Source organism: Drosophila albomicans, chromosome 3, assembly GCF_009650485.2.
Source record: "Drosophila albomicans strain 15112-1751.03 chromosome 3, ASM965048v2, whole genome shotgun sequence".
Taxonomy (NCBI): domain Eukaryota; kingdom Metazoa; phylum Arthropoda; class Insecta; order Diptera; family Drosophilidae; genus Drosophila; species Drosophila albomicans.
Window position 1 is genome coordinate 4,930,585 of NC_047629.2, and position 17,826 is coordinate 4,948,410.

Genomic DNA, 17,826 nt, shown 5'->3' on the forward strand with positions numbered 1-17,826 from the left:
CTCTAAGATCGATAAAAACGAAACGGGTCTGTGATCACATACAGCTAACTAAAGTGTTGAATTAAGGTATCTAATAGTCTGGCAAGCTTTGGCTCGACCTTTTCTTCATAAATTAGAAAAGCATAAACGGGTTTCTATGCACGATATTGGTGGATACAAATATATATATAAATATATATGCATATTTCCCCCAAAATGTGTTGAGACGAAATTCGAGGAATTCTGAGCAACGACTAATTTGTCGACGAGCTATAAGAGTTAATTGCCTCAGTTTGGTGTAGATTGTTGGGTGACCAACCGCAAGACGAACCAAACGACGAGAGCTAACAACCAACCAGTTTAAAAATATTTACGCAAAATAAAGAAGACGGAAAATAAAATACTTTTGGGCTGAAGCAACGTTAGATAAATATTGACAGAAGTTGGCAAACAGGAGGGAGACCCCACCTAAGTTATGCAGACACAACTGAAAGAGTAGAGTAGGTGAAATGTTTACCGTAAATATGGGAGGGTTTCGAATAGTTCGTTACGTTTGACTTGGTTTTTTGGGTGCCACTCTTTGAGCATTGAATGTCCATCAAATTTCATGGTCAGGGTCAGTCAATCAAAGTGCTTTCATAAACAGAAAGGTGTCAAATAGGGTTTCGTCGCGTGTATTTTGCATATTAATAAGATATTAATTTGTTGCCTTTTTTTTGGCGTCCAAAGCTAGCTACGATGGCCTTGAACTCTGGCAAGATGCTAAAACGCAGATACCGTATAATAATTAGAATAAGAATTATACAAACTTAATTTTTATCGAGATGTGTTAAGCATTCGCAAATGCAAATCATTTCCGCTGGCGGTATTTTCAATATCGCTTTTAATAACATAGCTAACGAACTGGAAAAATGTTGACAAGCGAGTGAGAATCGAGTAGCGAATCGTTTATTTTCAATTGAATACTTTTCAAAACTATGTTATCAAATTTAAATGGATGATTAAAGTGCTTATGTTAAACAGCCTTCAAGGATATGCAAACTTCTAAAGAGTAGCGAGTAACTCTTTGAAAGCTTCATAAACAGCTCATCAAGCTATTAGTTAAAAATAAACAATCAAGGAAGGACGACAAATTAAGAAGTGAATGGTAGCTCGAATATTTTCATTCACAATTGGAACTGACAAATATATTTCAGGTGACGAATAACGAGTAGCGTATATGTTAGTACGGCTTCAATCAAGGACTCGCTAAAAGGCAACGAGTAGCGAGTAAATATTAGAATCAGCTGGAATTGGTTTAATTTGATCTGGAGCGGGCGGGCAGCAGGTAACGAGTAACGAGTAACGAACAACGAGTAACTCTTGAATTTGGAAATGAACCTTGGCCGACTTACGCATGATATCCCAATCTTCTATAAAATGATCCCAAATGGACATGCTACCTTTAAACTGTGTCAACGCATCCTCGTAACCGCCCTGCGGTTGCGCCTGCGTCGACGAGTGTTTCGCCTTCTTCGCCGCCGGACTCGCTTCAATCAGACCTTGCGAGTGCCGATGATGCGAATGCTGCTGCTGCTGCTGCTGTTGATGATGGTGGTGGTGATTGCTGCTGCTGCTGCTGTTATGGCCATTCGCATACAATTCACGATCACGCTGCTCGCGTTGCACCTGATGATATTCCAGGGTGCCATTGCCACCGCCATTGCCACCGCCTCCGGGCGAGACAGAGATTCGTGCCGGCGATGCGGCGGAGCTGCTCGTTGTTGTGGCATGATGATAGCTCTGGTGATGCTGATGCGTCTGCCTTGAGCTGCTGCGTTTCATGGAATTGGTGGTGGTGCTGCTGCTGCTGTGATGTTGCTGCTGCTGCTGCTGGCGTTGAAGACTATTGGTTGATGCCTCATGTTGAATCTCATTGGGATCGAAACCGAGACGATCCTTATAATAGGAATGCGATGTCATCTTACGATGTCATGAAGCACTCAAGCACTTTAGGATTACTTTCGCTTTCAGTTGCAGTTGCGATTTATTTTGTTGTTTTGATTATTTTTAGCACGTATTCGTCGTTGGAGTTTTTCTTTATTCGTATTTCTTGTATTTTGTGTATTTGTGGATGGCACTTTGTGATTTTATTTTTATTGCTTTGCTGCTGACTGATTGACAAAACGAATGAGAAATGCTGGACTTTTAAACGCGACTCTTCCACAGAGAAACCAGACAAAAGGGAAAGGAGGAGAGAGATGTGATGTGTAATGTATCAAATGCAAATTAACCCCATGAGTCAGCGTACTTGAACGTGAAATCATCGAATCCAATTGCAACAAAAAGAAGCAACCAAGCGAGCATAAAAAAAGGCAAAAGCAAATTACAATTAAAACAAATGCAATAAATAGCATTGAGAAAAAGTTGAGGAAGTCGTTGTCTATTTGCAAATCTAAATATCTCTCTCATGTAGCCGGCATTTTGTTCCAATTGGCCAGCAGCCAAATTTTGAGCCACAGGCCACGCCGAGATACTTTTGTATCACTTGTATCTGTATCTCTACATATGAGTATCTTTATCTGTGTATCTGCAAGTGACAGACGACTTGCTGTTTTCTGCATTTGTTGCCCGGCTCTTGAACTGTCTCGACACAAAACTACAGACAATTGACAAAAAAGAAATGAAAAGAATCGCAAAGATTCCAACGCATAGCTGAAGTTCAGATACGCTTTCCTTTTGATAATAGTTTACAAAAAAACATAAATGAAATATTCATCATTTTATTGTCTTGTCCAAGCATGAGTAAGTATTTATTCTATTTTTATTCAACTATTTATAGTAGATGTTTTAGCTAATTTCCTGACTTGTCTCTCAAATTAACAGATGCTCTATATATTTGCACTTTAAAAAAGGGCACAGCACCATTGGGCAAATTGAAATTATAAAGATAAATTGAAATAAGACAGCACACAGCTGCAGATACCCAGATACAAATACACCGGGAGACCCAGAGACACTTACAAAGATACAGATACAGATACAGATACAAAGCAAAAGCGGCAAGTAAAAGCGAGCAATGCTCTGAATTGTTTGTCTCCCGTTTGTCTCTTTTTTTTTATTTGTGCCTGTCTGTGTGTTTTGCATTTAAAACTCAACAATGACAATAATAAATTGTACTTTCATTTGCGAAACTCTTCGAGTTTGCCGCTGAGCAAATTTTTTTATTTTTGGGTGCTTATAAATGGCATTTTTTTGTAGCGCCTTTCTGCATTCTCAGCTCAAATGCATGAGGTCAGCTTTCTTTCAACTTCCACAACTTCCATAATAAATGTAAAAATAACTACATAAATAATAGTATAAGCACGCAACAGGCAGCTGGCCAATGAGACTTGCTGTCGCGCTGATTAGATACAAGTCGTCGAGTCGCCTCCGCTGCTCAGATACAGATACAAATACAGATACAGCAATAGATACTGATACTACAAATTTCTCTCTCTCTCTCTCTCTCTCTCTCTCTCTCTCTCTCTCTCTCTCTCTCTTCCTCTAGTTCTCTGGCGCAGTGTCTCAATTTGTTTATAGGTAGCGGCTATTTTGTTATTGTGCATTGTGTTTGCATTGTTTTCACACACACATCACAACAAATATGCAAGTGAAGGGGGCGGTTGCCGCTTTTACTCAGTTTTTCTAATACTATTATTATGGTTGTGGTTATTATTATTGTTATGTTTATAAATATGTTGATTGTTTTATTTGATTATTTGATTTGCATATTTCGATGAGTTTTCAATGAGTTTTTCATTTGACAATTTCAATGTTAATTTGTTGTTTGTGTTGTTTCACAGCTTTCTTCACTTTTCCGTTCGGTTTTCACTCATAATTTGTTTGCTTTTGTATTTGTTGTTGTTGCTGCTGCTGCTGCTGCTAGTTTTCTTCATTCACATGCAAAAATTCACACAATAATTCATAAAATGTATTTCTTGTTTACTAATTTTCACATCACTCGCTCGTCGCACTTTTTCAACACTGTGTGGCACAGTTGCTCCTCATAATCTTTCACACTCTCCCCACTGTCCAATTGTCCGTGTGTCTCCCATTTGTACTTGCGTGTATGTGTGTGTGTGTGTCTAATGCCGAGACCTGACTTTAGAGGTTCACTTCTTTGCTGAGCACAAATTGCCATGAACAGTAACTAAAGCTGACGACTGTTCTTCCCAGTCTTTGTCAACTAATATTTGAGTGAACTGCTCAACTGAGAGCATGATAGAAAGAGAGAGAGCGCAACTCAACTATGCCTGGCATTTGCAAGTGGGTAAGAAGAAATGTGGCAAAGAGAAGATAATGAAGAAAAAAAAAAACCACAGGTAGCACAGAGTTTGAGTCACATTTGGAATTTGCCAGCAAATTCGCCTTGCAGCGAAATCAAATGCTACAGCAACAAACAACAACAAGAAAAATGTGCGTGTGCAGTCGCATAAGCCATGAGAACAAAATGGAACAGAAGAGGTAGCGCCCAAAAAATGTATAAAAATAAGAAAAAAAAATAAAATAAAACCCAAAAAAATAAGAATAAGAAAAGAGCGCGTCAAAACTGGTTATTGAATGAAAAGCCAGGCGGAGACAGAACAACAAAATCAACACACAGACAGACGGACAGACCGACACACACAAACAACAAAATAAGCAAAGCAAGCAAAGAAGTTTCTTGACTGTCTTTTGGGACTGAGCCATTCTTTTGACTTTGCAAATATTTAAAAAATGCACACACGAAAACATACACACAACACACACACGCATGCAGATAGGAACAAATACAGCTGCAACAAGTTGTGGGACAGAAACGAGGGGAACACCCTCTGAATCTGCATTAAATATTCAACAGTTATTTTATGGTTTCAGTCACTCTATTAAGTCATTTCTTTAGTCACTATTTTAGTGCTTTATTATGTGTTAGATAAAACACGCGTTTTGTTTTGTTTCTTTTTTTTGCATAAATTCTATATTATTTTTTATATAAGCTCCGGAATTATTACGCTTTTTGTTTCCTCTGCGATTTTTGCACAACTTTTTTTTCACTCGCTTTTAACACACACACACACACGACACACAACGAACGCGTTCTCGTCGTTGCTGCCGCTGCAGCTGTTGTTGTTATTGTAGGGCCGAGTTAGAAAAACGGCTGTGCGTTGGCAGCAGAATTTACAAATTGTTGTTGGTGCTGCCTACTGCTGTCTTTGGGCACTTAAAAAACGAAAAACTTTTGCTTGCAGAGGAGAAACGCCAACCGCTCGGTATCGTTGTTCAAATTGGACTGAGAGACCTGACGGAGCACAAGCAACGATTTCAATGGGTGCCGCCAATAGTCGACCGCCTGCCTGCCTCTCTCACTCTCTTTATCACATACTCTGCATGCGTGTGAGTGCATACGTGAGTTAAGCAGGTGTATCGTGCTCTCACTCTCTGCGCTCTTGCTCTCTCACAATGTGGCGCTGTGTCTGTGTGGGCAGTGTTGATCGTTGTGGACTCTTTGAGTGCGTGAGAGTGAGCGCGACTTTTTGCTCACTCACTCGACTCCAACTCACTCAAAGCCAAAAAATGCCACATATTTGGTCAAGATTTTCGCTATGCGCCTTGCCTTTTCTGCGGGTCTTTAATTGCCGACAACTGCGGGCGAGAGGAAGCCGCTTATAGCTGGCTTATACTGTTGCGGCGGCTCTCAGGCATGTGGGCTAGCAAAAAGAAGAAATCAAAATAAAACTACAACTAAAAAAAGAAATAGAAAAAGAAAATAAACCGCTAATGGTCATGGCCGTTAATAAACAAAAAGCCCTAATTTGGGTTTGTAGCTTGGACCAAACTAATAACCGACGAAAGAAATGGTGCGCGAATTGTTGCAGCCCTCGTTCGAGTTCTTCAAACTCACTTCCTTATTGCAGCAAAAGAAGAAAGCACCAAAAATAGTTTTGGAAAATGTAAACAACTCGGTGAGCATTCGGTGTGGAAGGGGGTGCGATATTTGGAACGCCACTATATTAGCTGCTGACCAAAAACAAATTATAATACGGTTGGCGCTCTTATAAACATAAGTAGCGGCAGCAACAACAACAGCAACGAAGAAAAATGATGTGTAAAAATAGTGTAGGAATCCATAAAAATGTAGAAATGCAAAGATTAACAACAAGTCATCAACAGAGCGCACGAGTGCTGAGCGAGCAAGCTTAAGAGCACCTAACGACACAGAGAGGGAACGCATTGAACATTGTGAGAGAGCGGCAGAGCTACCATACAGAGAGAGAGCAAACAACAACAGCTGAGCGGACTTGGTGAAGTTCATTGCGTGTGCGTAAAGCACTTGACAACGCAACACAGACACACACACACACACAAATTGTCGCATGTGCTGCACTTTGAGTGCAATTATTAAAAATGGAAAGTTGAGTAAATTGCAGAGAGATCGATGTAGTAAGTTGTAGTGGGTGTGAGCATTAATAACAGCTGTGTTCTAATTGACGGAAATACGTGGAAAGTGACGCCGAAAATGAGCTAAATTTGTCACTGGCCAATTGCCGAATTGATGAATGAGTCAGTGGCAAAGAGCCTTGGGAGTCGTGACTAAGCCGACCACTCCAAATACGAGTGTAAATGAGTAGGCTTAAGCTTAACAGAGTCTATCTGAGAGTATTTGTGAGCCTGCCTTTCATTCATTTGCATGTCGTTTCTCGCAGTCGCAGTCGCACTCGAGTGATTCTCGTATCTAGATTATGGAGTGTTCTCTGTCTCTCTCTCTCCCCCGCTCTTTCTTCAGCCCACTTGTGCAGCGCCTGCTGCTCTCTTTGGGCTCTCAAGTGGCCGGCCTCAATCGATACAAGTGTGATATTCAGATTGCGAGCTTGCACTTGCTTGTGTGCACATATGTGTGTGTGTGTGGGTGCGCTTACGCAAATTTCATTTTTAATTAGTTATTACCCAGTTCGCAAATCGTTGAGCTGATTTCCAATTGCCACTATTTAATTGCCAGCTGATTGCTTACGACTTCTCTTGGGCCATATTGCCTTCAGTCACGCCACGGTCGTGTTGTTTGTGGGGGAGGAGCAAAGCAGTTAGGAACTTTTATTCAAAGTTTGCTATTCACAGCGAACTAAATCCATGAACTGCGGATTATAGCGAGCTGAGTGGGGCGAGCTGTGGAAGGTCAGCAGCAAGGATGAACGTCTTGATAAATTATTTAAGCTCTGTTAAGCTCAATAATGTCGAGTACTGATTATTTATGAATAGTATTCGTGAATGCACTCGTGAATACACTTGATAACCATTCATTAATAATGTCATAGCTGACGCAAATGTTGCAGAAACATGTGCAAATGAAAACACTCATGAGTAGTATTCAGGAATGCACTCAAAAGTATTTGAATATTATCTGCACACATAATAAATAAATAATACTCATGTGTATTCGTCAGTAATACTATGACAAAACAGCTCTTTATCAATTCTCGCTTGTATTCACGTATACACATGAACAACACTCATGAGTATTTGTCAGTGGTATTCAAAACTGCACTCATAAGTATTTGAATATTATCTGCAAACATAAAAGATGCCCAATTATCGAATATCGCTTGTATTCAAATAGCACTCATGAGTATTAGCATGAATGCACTCATAGGTATTTGAATATTATCTGCAAACATAAGAAATACTCAATTATATTACCGTAATTATTTGCAAACATAAAAAATACTTAATTATACTTTCCCAATAATATGATGTCATAGAATCATTGAATAACACTCATGAGTATTTACCATGAGTATTCAGTATTCTTTAAAAACAATTTCGAACATCGATATTACTCCATTATAACATGCCAATATAATACTATACCTAACAATTGGTTTTCAATTTTCGCTAGTATTCATTTTTCATGATAAATATGCATAAATTCACTTGTGAATACACTCAAGAGTGTTTCGCAGAAAATAAGTCTTGCACAATATTGATTAGCCAACTAGCCAAGCAGCTGCCTAACACACTATATTACAAACTGCCCACGCTGTAGACGCCCAAACCACAAGAATACCGCCTGTCAGTTCCACATCCGCTTCATGACGAACAGCAAGAGACCAGACCAGGCCAGACCAGACCTGCCTAGAGTTGGCCTAGCCCCAGACCCGCCGATCGCAGACACTAGCCTCAACCCAAACTCAGTCACAATCTCAGAGTCGACACTTTTCCGTAATGATACTTGTACCTCGACTTGAAGATATGCCGGCACCCGAAGGGCGTCAACCGAAAAGTAAATACACACATGACTGTCTGTCTGTCTATCAGTCATTCAGTCAGTGAGTCAATCATTCAAGCAGTCAGTCAGTCAGTCATTTAAGTAGTAACTGACTGCGTCATGTGCTTAAAACTGGAGATGGAGACATTGCTGGACATTTGCTGCGCTAACGAGTATTGTCATTTTATTCATTTTGTTTCGTTTCGTTTCGTATTCGTATTTCCCCGACGTCCCGCTTCTAAAGTACATAGTACTATATTACGAAAAGTGACGCAAATATGTACGACGAATATATAGGAATACAAGCGAGTATGTCAATATGTGGAATTCAAAATTTGGCATTAAACTGAAGTGAGTGTTCGCTTGAGAGTTGAGAGTGGAGTGAAAGACGATATGGGAATTCAGGCAAACAGCAAATACATTTTTGCAAAATGTGTAAACAAAGGTGAACAAAACGAAACAATGGAATTTTCGTGTCTCACTTGGCAATGAGAAGGGTCCCGAAAGCACACACACACACACATACATCGAGACTACAACTGACCCAGTGAAGAGACCCAGACCCAAGACCCCAAGCCCGAGACCTCAGATACGAACAAAGTGCCCCCATCACAGCTGGTCACATACTACACACACACACACACACACACACACACAGAGACAGACAGTCAGATAGTTTGTTGTACGTGTCTACATGCAACACACAATCGCAAGACAGACTTGAGACTGGTTTCGTGTTGTAGGCGTCTCGTCTCCGTCTCAACATTTTTTCAATACCATGGAAAATGTGGGTTGCCCTGGGAGTGTGACAGACGACTCTCCTCTGACAAGGGTTAGACGATGTTGCGTGATTATCAAGAAGCCAGGGAAAGTCAATTATATGGAACAATCATTGAGTCTCTTCCATGCCGATTTAACTCACGTAAACCACATGTAATTCCTAAGTTAGCAAGCTCATGTTTTCCTAGATATAGTACCAGTATACCCCCATTTTTGTATTATATAGTTTTGTATTTTATTTATTATAATTACAGTTTAGAATTTAGAATAATGCAATAATATATGCATATATATAATTTCTTTATCATGCATGATTCATCTTCACTTTTCTAGTCGTTTTTTCGTTTCATTATAGAAGTTCTTAGTATTGATAATATTAACAATATTGTATTATTTTAACTGTATTTTTTCATTCTAAATTGTAGAATCATATTTATTTTGATATTATTATTATATGCAATATTAATATACATATATATATATTAATATACAACATTTATGAAATTTATGTAAATTATTTGTACTCTAAAAATTTGAATATTAGGTTCCTTTAATCATTATTCGATTTAATCTGTATTCATTTTTTTAAAATGATTTCAAAAAGTGTTGAATTTGTCAACATTTGAAATCCTTTCATATTGAATGAAGCAACTTTTATTCTTGCAATACTTTTTTGACCAATTGTTGAAAATCTTTATTCGAGCTTTTCTGAGTTCTAGGGTATCTTAAATGCGTGCATTCATCATAATTGCGAACAAGTGACTTGTTTACGTTTATTTGCGTGTAATGTCATTTAAATGATTTGCGCGATTGTTGTTGGCTTTGTCAAAAGGCCAACTTGTTTTGCAAGCCAGTTTTAACAGTGACGTCATGGACAACAACCTCCCACACCACAGCACATCACACACACACACACTTACACACACGCAACGAGCAGACACCAACTGACTGACTGTTAAATGTATAACAGACCATAAATAACCAAAAATAAAATACGGCCAACAAAAAATCATATTTTAATCATTTTATTTGCTGCATTTTTAAGGGAATTGATCATTGAGCAACCAACGAACGGAGCGCTGATCTCATTGCAGTTGCTCGCTCGATTGAAGTTGTGGGCGTAACCGTAAAACAACAACAACAACAACCAATAATAATGGCAGCAGCAGCAGAAGCAGAAATATCGCAAAAAACACTTGTGCTAGGTGATGTGTGTTGTTTTATTGTGACACTTGACAGTCTCAATGAATCGCCAAGCAACAACTGTTGTTCGCAATGCGGGGAAACCGAACCGAGAAGTCTCTTGACCTCGCCAAGTTGTTGTTGTTGTTGTTGTTACTATTGTTGTTGTTGTTGGCAATTAGTAGCGTAATTAAATATTTGTGTACAAATTTCATTGTATGAATTTCTATAATTTCTGTATTTATTTCTTTTTTCTTCTATTTTTTTGTATCATTTATACCCTGTAAAATAGCTTACCAAAGAATAGAGTTCCAAACTTAAAGCTAATCGTATTCTTTTAAGGCTCATTTTTAGTTAAATACTCAATAAATTTCGATGCCAGAATTGTTTAATGTGGCAAATTCTAAGAATATGAAATATGTACTCGTAAGGATCAATTGTTATTTTCAAATGAAAGAAATCAATAACTTCGAAGCGATTAGAAAAAAGGTCATCCATATACTTTTTCGTCAATCTTTACGAATTCTTTTCTTTTTTATTTTCATTACTGATAATGATTTATTTTTTGGTATTTTATAAAAAAAAAAACAATCTAATATTTAATTTTCAGCTCTTATATTAATCTATTTTAAATAGTTTGATAGAAAAAAATCATAAGAGGTTTAGTTAAATTCTGAAAATTTCAGATTACAAAAGTTTTATAAACTTTGAAAGATTTTATTGGCTGTTTTTTAAAAATTGGAAGCCGGTTACTCAGTTAGGATTATCTACTATTTAATATGAAATATTAAACCCTCGAATAAAATTTTATATTTAAATAACATTCAAAAATTGAGTTTCTTGATCACTTGATAAACTTTCGATTTTGTGTGTCAATTTTATGTTAGAAAATACAGGGTATACAATAGCCGCACACTTTTGCCTTTCGCCATTCAACTTGACGCTTTATTGGAGTGTGTGAACGGCGGTATCTGCGTTTGATCGACGTTTATATATTTAGATATATGTGCATGTACTCCACTATAGCCATAGACAGAGTTTCAATGTTTGTGTAGTTGACAAATTGACAGAGCAAATTGCTTATCTCTAATGAGTCAGAGACTGACGGAGAGCCCAACGCATTGGGAGCTCTGCCATATGTTCTTCTATCACTCGACTAGCCTTGGTGGGAGAAGCACAGATAAAAAAAAAAAAAAAACCAAAGCGAGCGACAAGCAACCGATATGGAGATGGCACAAAACTATCTAGAAGTGTGCAAGTTGCGAGTATCGAAACTAGTTCGAATGACCTTCAGTGTGAAGATACTCGGTATCTCTCTCCACAAATCATAACTCACTGAAAAGAGGAAAGAAAAACAGTAAGCATACCATAAAGAAGTCAACGCAAGCTCATTAGTTAAACAAGTTGCAAACATCATTATTATCGATTTATAGTGCTATTTTCGCTGGTCGAGACTAAGTCGTTAAATTCTAATTAAACTCTCAAGCACTTAAGATTGTCATAATTTAAAACGGTTAATTACCAAACCGACGAAAACAAAGGCAGCAAACGAGCCAGAGCGAGAGCGAGAGCGCTATGTAAATGCAAATTGAATTGAAAACTAATTAGAGATATCAACACACACACACACACACAGTCGGAGACAGAGAGTTATAGATGACAACACGCCCCGCGATAGGTTCGCTCGACACGCATACATAATGACAATTAAAAACTGAGAACTGAAAACTGAAAACGGAATCACAAACAGAAACGAAATCAGACGATGTGGAAGCACAACTCGATAGATAGTTAGAAGGGTAGAAAGAAGCGTCTACGTGCCTCATAAACAGAAGCAGGTTCCAAGTGTAAGAACACTCATCGGGCGCCCGCTTCACGTTAAACGAGAGGGGGTGGGAGGAGGGGAGGGTTGCCCACATTCAGTTATCAGTTTTCAATTAACAACATCGTGTTATGTACGCGCAGTAGGCGTATCGGTATCTATAAGATACAAAACAAAGCGCAATGCCGAAAAATAAAAAACAGAGGCAGCTCCACAAAATACAACACAAAATAAAAGCGAAATAAATTACAAGCAAATATTCTGTGTATAGTGGTGACAACTCTGGCAAACTCAACTGTACTTCCGGTTTGGCATAAGTATTGTTACCAGGCCAGGTTTATAATGCACACACTCTCAATACTCGATGCGATCGAACTGCGATTGTGCGACCTGCATATCTAATACGTTAGATCCAATAATTAGCCGACTCGCAATCAGAGGAAGGCGCGTCGTGAAATTTATTAATGAATTATGCTAATACAACCCTTCCCCGATCGTTAATCGATAGCTCGATTAAACGGTATCCAGTCTCAAGACGCGACTGTCTGTCAGTGATGCAGACTTGCTAAAAATAAAAGCTTATGCGATACACGAAAAAAAAGTGAACTCTTTTTCTCATTTTGGGATAGCCCCTAAAATGGTCAATGTGATCGAACAATGCGTAATCAAAATGACAACAAACAAATAAAATGGAAAGAAGAAAGCAGAGTCGCTATTTAAATACTCTTTTTTCCATCAAGAACTGACCAAAATATCAATTATCGAATTTATCAAACAACTTGTTTGCAAACTACTAATTAAAAAGTATAAACAAGACAAGAACAAACAAAAAACTGAAAAAATACTGAACTATATCGAAGGCTATATTTGGTATATAGTTATACTAATATGTTTAAAATATATCTTAGAGTGTGAATGTTTCTACACTCCAAGCTAATAGATTAACTTGAAAAAAAAAATAATTTACAAAAATTAAATAAAAAAATTAAAAAAAATTAATGAAAACTAAATTGTGGCTTTTATTTCGTTTCGCTTTAACTTGAGAAAAGATATAATCTTCTATAATTTGTAATTTCACTGCAACTGCTTATAATAAAATTTAAAATACATTAAAAACTCATGTTTTAAAAATATAAAAGCTGCAGATTCAGTGTTTCTTTGAAAAAAAATTCTCAAGCTATACTGAAAATCAAGCATTTCCTTTGTTAGGGTATCGAATCGAAATATTCACAACCTTCTTTTGGTGTCAGAAGTGCGACCTACGCAACCGACCATAAGATTTGAGCCAAGTTTGAAACGGCAAAAATAAAGCGAGGGAAAAAAACAAACAAAATAAACATTTTATTTGGCGTAACCAAAATTGGGAATAAGAAATAGGCATAGGAAAATAGCGTTTAAAATTTGTTTGATTAAAATATTAGCAACGCTCCCCGAAATGTTGATGATTGACTGCGCCTCGCAATCAGACGCCAATGGATGGGAGGGATGGGGAAGAGAGGAAGGGGAAACAACTCTTGCAATCTGTGTGGGAGCTCAGCTCAGACTTCATTAGCTGACTGCGAAATCCGAGTTCCGAACTGCGAGCAGCGAGTTGCGAGTTGGCGCTATGCAAAGTTTCAGTTCTCTCTCTTTCTCTCTCCCTCTCTCTCTCTCTCTCTCTCTCTCTTTTTAAAGCCAAATCGAGAAATGTAGCCAAGTTTTCCGTTACATGAACAAAACGCTGTGGGTGTGCGTAAGCGTGTGTGTGTGTGTGTGTGTGTGTGTTAGTGGGTAAACTGGCTCAGGGCTAATTAAAACTAACCATATGCAAAAAAAAAAGCAAGTAAGAAAGCTAAAGTCGAGTCTCCTCGACTGTGAAATACTCGCTACACATTTTCAATAAGAACAGAAAATTCTGTAAATATACTGAACGTTATATTTGGTATATCGATTTATATCCCCGACTGTGAAATCCTCGTTACCCATTTTCAGTAAGAACAAAATAATACTAAAAAATACTAGAATATACTGAATGTTATATTTGGTATATCGATATATCTCCTCGACTGTGAAATCCTCGTTACCCCTTTTCAGTAAGAACAGAATAATACTGAAAAATACTAGAATATACTGAATGCTATATTTGGTATATCGATATATCTCCTCGACTTTGAGATACTCGATACCCATTTTCAATAGGATCAGGGGAGTACTGAAAAAATACTAATATATACTGAATATTATAAATGGTATAGCGATATATTATTATATTCAAAATATACCATAGAATACAGAATATGCCAGATTGTCAACCAAAACAGATAGGCAGACGGTCATCGTCTCGAGTGTTAGAGCTGATCAAGAATATGTATATACATACATACTTTATGGGATCGGAGACGACTCCTTCCGCTTCTTCATACATATGCTGGAGCCTGAAGTCATAATACCCTTCTACATAATGAGTAGCGAGTATAAAAAAGAGGAGGGAGAGAAAAACTTTGCAACATTAAGAGTTGTCCAACTTTTGCAAATCAAGTTGCGGCGACTCGAAATCGGTTCAGATTGATTCACATGGAGCCTACGCAATGCGGCAGCAGTATTACAGCTGCCTAATGTTTGTGGGTGTCTGTGGCAGACTGGTAGCCACTAGTCTATGTCTGAGACTGAGATCTGCTCCTCTCCCTTCTCTCCACATCATCAACTAACTATCAATCTCAATCAACTGTAGCTGTGGCTTTCAGTTTCGCTTGAAATCTTGTCTCGCGACTTGTTTGATTTTTTCAAATCATTTGCAATTGAATATAATTTGGTTTTTTTGCTTTTGTGGGCGTGTCTTAACAACAGACTCGTTATCGTGAGTGGGCGGCATGGAAAGTGGAAAAGTGAGAAAGTGTTTTACGGCGAAGTGTAGACAAATCTAATCAAGGTCAGCAATTGAAATATGGAGACAAACAACATATTGGATTAGCCAATTAGATGTCTCAGACAACACACTATTTGAATGCGATTGTAAATAGACAAAGACAAAACTTGACTCACGGATACAAAGCCGATTAGTGCTAGATTTTGAGATACTTTGTGTGTCATTTATTTGTAAATGCAAGAAAAAAATTCAAAAATTGCCTGAAAAATGTACGATAATTTAAAATAAGGAATGATCATAAATGTGATTTTAATTCGGTTGTACCATAAATGCTTAAAATATCAATTACTACTTTTATCGATGGCACATTTTTCAACTTCTTCAAAAAATACCAAAATAATATAATGAAAAAATACTAAAATATACATAATTCTATAATTGGTTTATCAATACATGGTGCGTTCCAAAGTAAGCAGGACTTTTTGAATCTAGCGCCCTCTGGTGGCGCCATATTTATGTCAACTGGTGCGTTAGAATCTGCTATCCTTTATCGACTTCCAGTAAAAATTTCATGACATTTCATCTATTGGAAGTGAAGTTATTCCCTTTTAAGTGTCAGTATGTTTTTGTCATCGGTGCGAGAATGAGCTTCGAACAAAAAACCCAACACTAAATTTTGTTTTAAAACTTTTTACCGAAACGTTTCAATTGATGAAACAAGTTTATGGCGATGGTTGCCTATCCCGTAGCAGAGTGCACGAGTGGTTTCAACGTTTTCAAAGTGATCGTAAGGACATAAATGACGATGAACATGTGGGCCAACCAAAATCCGTGATCACCGAAAATTCCTTCGAAACTGTGCGTGAATTCATAAAAAATCAGACGAAATCATTATTGAAATTAATGGAAATAGAATTGAACATCTCCAAAACATCGATTTATCGCATTTTGACCGAACATTTGGGTGTGTGCACGGTTTGTTCCGCACAAATTGACTGACGTCCAAAAAATGCTCAGAATTAAACATTCGAAGGACCGACTATTTGACCAAAAATCACATTTTAACCATGAACCACTCCCCGTATTCAACTGTTATTGCACCGTGCGACTTCTACCTTTTCGGAAAAATGCATTTGCCGATGAAAGGAAAGCGTTATGCAGACGTCGAGGCCATTCAAAAGGCTTGCACCGGCATACTGGAGGCCATACCGGGCAACGAGCTAAAACACTCGTTCGACTTGCTTTTGGACCGTGCAAAAAGCTGTATTAAAGCAGAAGGAGACTATTTTGAATAATATAAATTGATTTTGCCGAAAAAGCTATTTGTTCTGTCTTTTTGTTAAAAGTCCTGTTTACTTTGGAACGCACCTTGTATAAATGCTATTGCATTCAAAATATACCATAGAGTACAAAATATACCAAATCAAGGAAGACCCAATTGCAGCTGTATCATATCGAATTATTTCTTAAATAACTTCTACAATTTTTATCTGATCGCAATCAAGTTTTTAAGAATCATCAAAACTAAGCTTTAGCAAGCGTAAGCTATTTCGTTTTTCTATTTGTGGTATATAAAGTTTTTTTTTAAATTTTGTTTTAACTTAAGCGAAAGTCTGTTGGATTTCAATCAATAATTTTCTGTCTTCAAATGAATTGAATTTTCCTATGAAATGATTCTGTTGTTCTTGACAAACAAACTAACTAACTTTAACTATTGTAGTGATAACTTTTGTAGTCATAACGTCATTATCTCATGTGTATAGTAACTATGGAAATACAATGCTTAAAACAATTATATGAACTGAGTGCATGTAACCATATTCTTAAATTATAGATCAATTTCTTTGTGTTATTTGTGATACCTTAATATTAACGCCATTACCACTAAGATAATGCCTTAAATCGAAGATTATTTCACTGTTTATCTGAAACCGAAATAAATTTATTTCCACAGCCAGAAATTCCAAAGTCATTCCAATTCCTTCCAGACATCCAATAAACTCGTCAAGAATCTGCATTTACATCTGTCTCCGGGCCACAAATAACTCGCAGCAGAAGCGAGACCAGCGACAATTGTAGAGCACTCAATAGACTCTTCAATTTGATTTTCCTTTTCTCAATTTGTTTTTTTATTTTGTATTTTTATTGTTACCGCACAATGCCCTCAACAGAGGCAGCAAAATGACTGCGACATAAATTTCAATTTTGTGTTGCAATTGCAAAAAAAAAAGAAAAAAACAAGTAAATAAAAGAGCAGAAACAAAATAAAATAAATGAAAAACGCAAGCGACAAAACGTTAGGGAAATGGGATGAACAGAGAAGAGGAGGAGGAGGGACGAAGTGGGGAAATCGCTGTGGGCTGCCTACTGCCAACTCCGTTGGCGGTACAGAAATAGAATAAAAGCGACAGGCAGGCAGGCAGGCAGGCGGAGGCTGCACCGTTAGGTGTGGAATTAGCGCATAATATGCGAGTTCCATCAGCGGATTGGGAGCGGCGACTGGCACAGAGCGAGGGAGAGGGGATAAGGGGAGAGAGGCGCTGCTACTGTATTGAAAAAATGTCAATGCAGCAAGCGAGCGCATAGAATAAAAGTTGTGCTGACTCTTGGCTGTTGGCAACTGCAACAGCAGCAGCAGCATTGCGGTACAGTTTGACATGCACTGCCATTAATAGGTGCAATGAACCGGCTGTCGAGTCTTGGCTCTGTGTGTCTGCCTCCGCTTCTGCCTCTGCCTCTGCTTCTGCCTCTGCTTCTGCCTCTGGCTCTGAGCCATGTTCGAGTGGGCCAACGCAAATATTTGGCCACAGAATTGGCACACACACAAACACAAACAGACGTTTTGTCATGTAGACAAAAGATTTGCACATAAATATTGCCTATTTCTTTTTAAGAGTTCTGGTTTCGAATAAAGCTCTACCATAAATTAATTCTACTCTCAATTTTTATGAACACGAG

At 37.9% G+C, this 17,826-nt stretch overlaps 1 protein-coding gene across 37 annotated transcripts in view; it reads right to left on the reverse strand.

Moving 5' to 3' along the window:
• Positions 1-17,826, reverse strand: part of LOC117571686 (dystonin) — an 87,500-nt gene that overhangs the window by 59,183 nt on the left and 10,491 nt on the right. For 29 of the 37 annotated variants that reach the window (XM_034253970.2, XM_052004771.1, XM_034253955.2 and 26 more), the window contains exons 1-2: positions 4,992-5,259; positions 1,422-2,132 (exon numbers count right to left, since the gene is read on the reverse strand). The exons of the other annotated variants lie outside the window; for them this stretch is intronic. In XM_034253970.2, coding sequence (XP_034109861.1) covers positions 1,422-1,941 — 520 coding nt within the window. In that variant the 5' untranslated portion in view covers positions 1,942-2,132; positions 4,992-5,259. Of the gene's footprint in view, positions 1-1,421; positions 2,133-4,991; positions 5,260-17,826 lie in introns of those variants that run through there. 37 annotated transcript variants of the gene reach the window in all.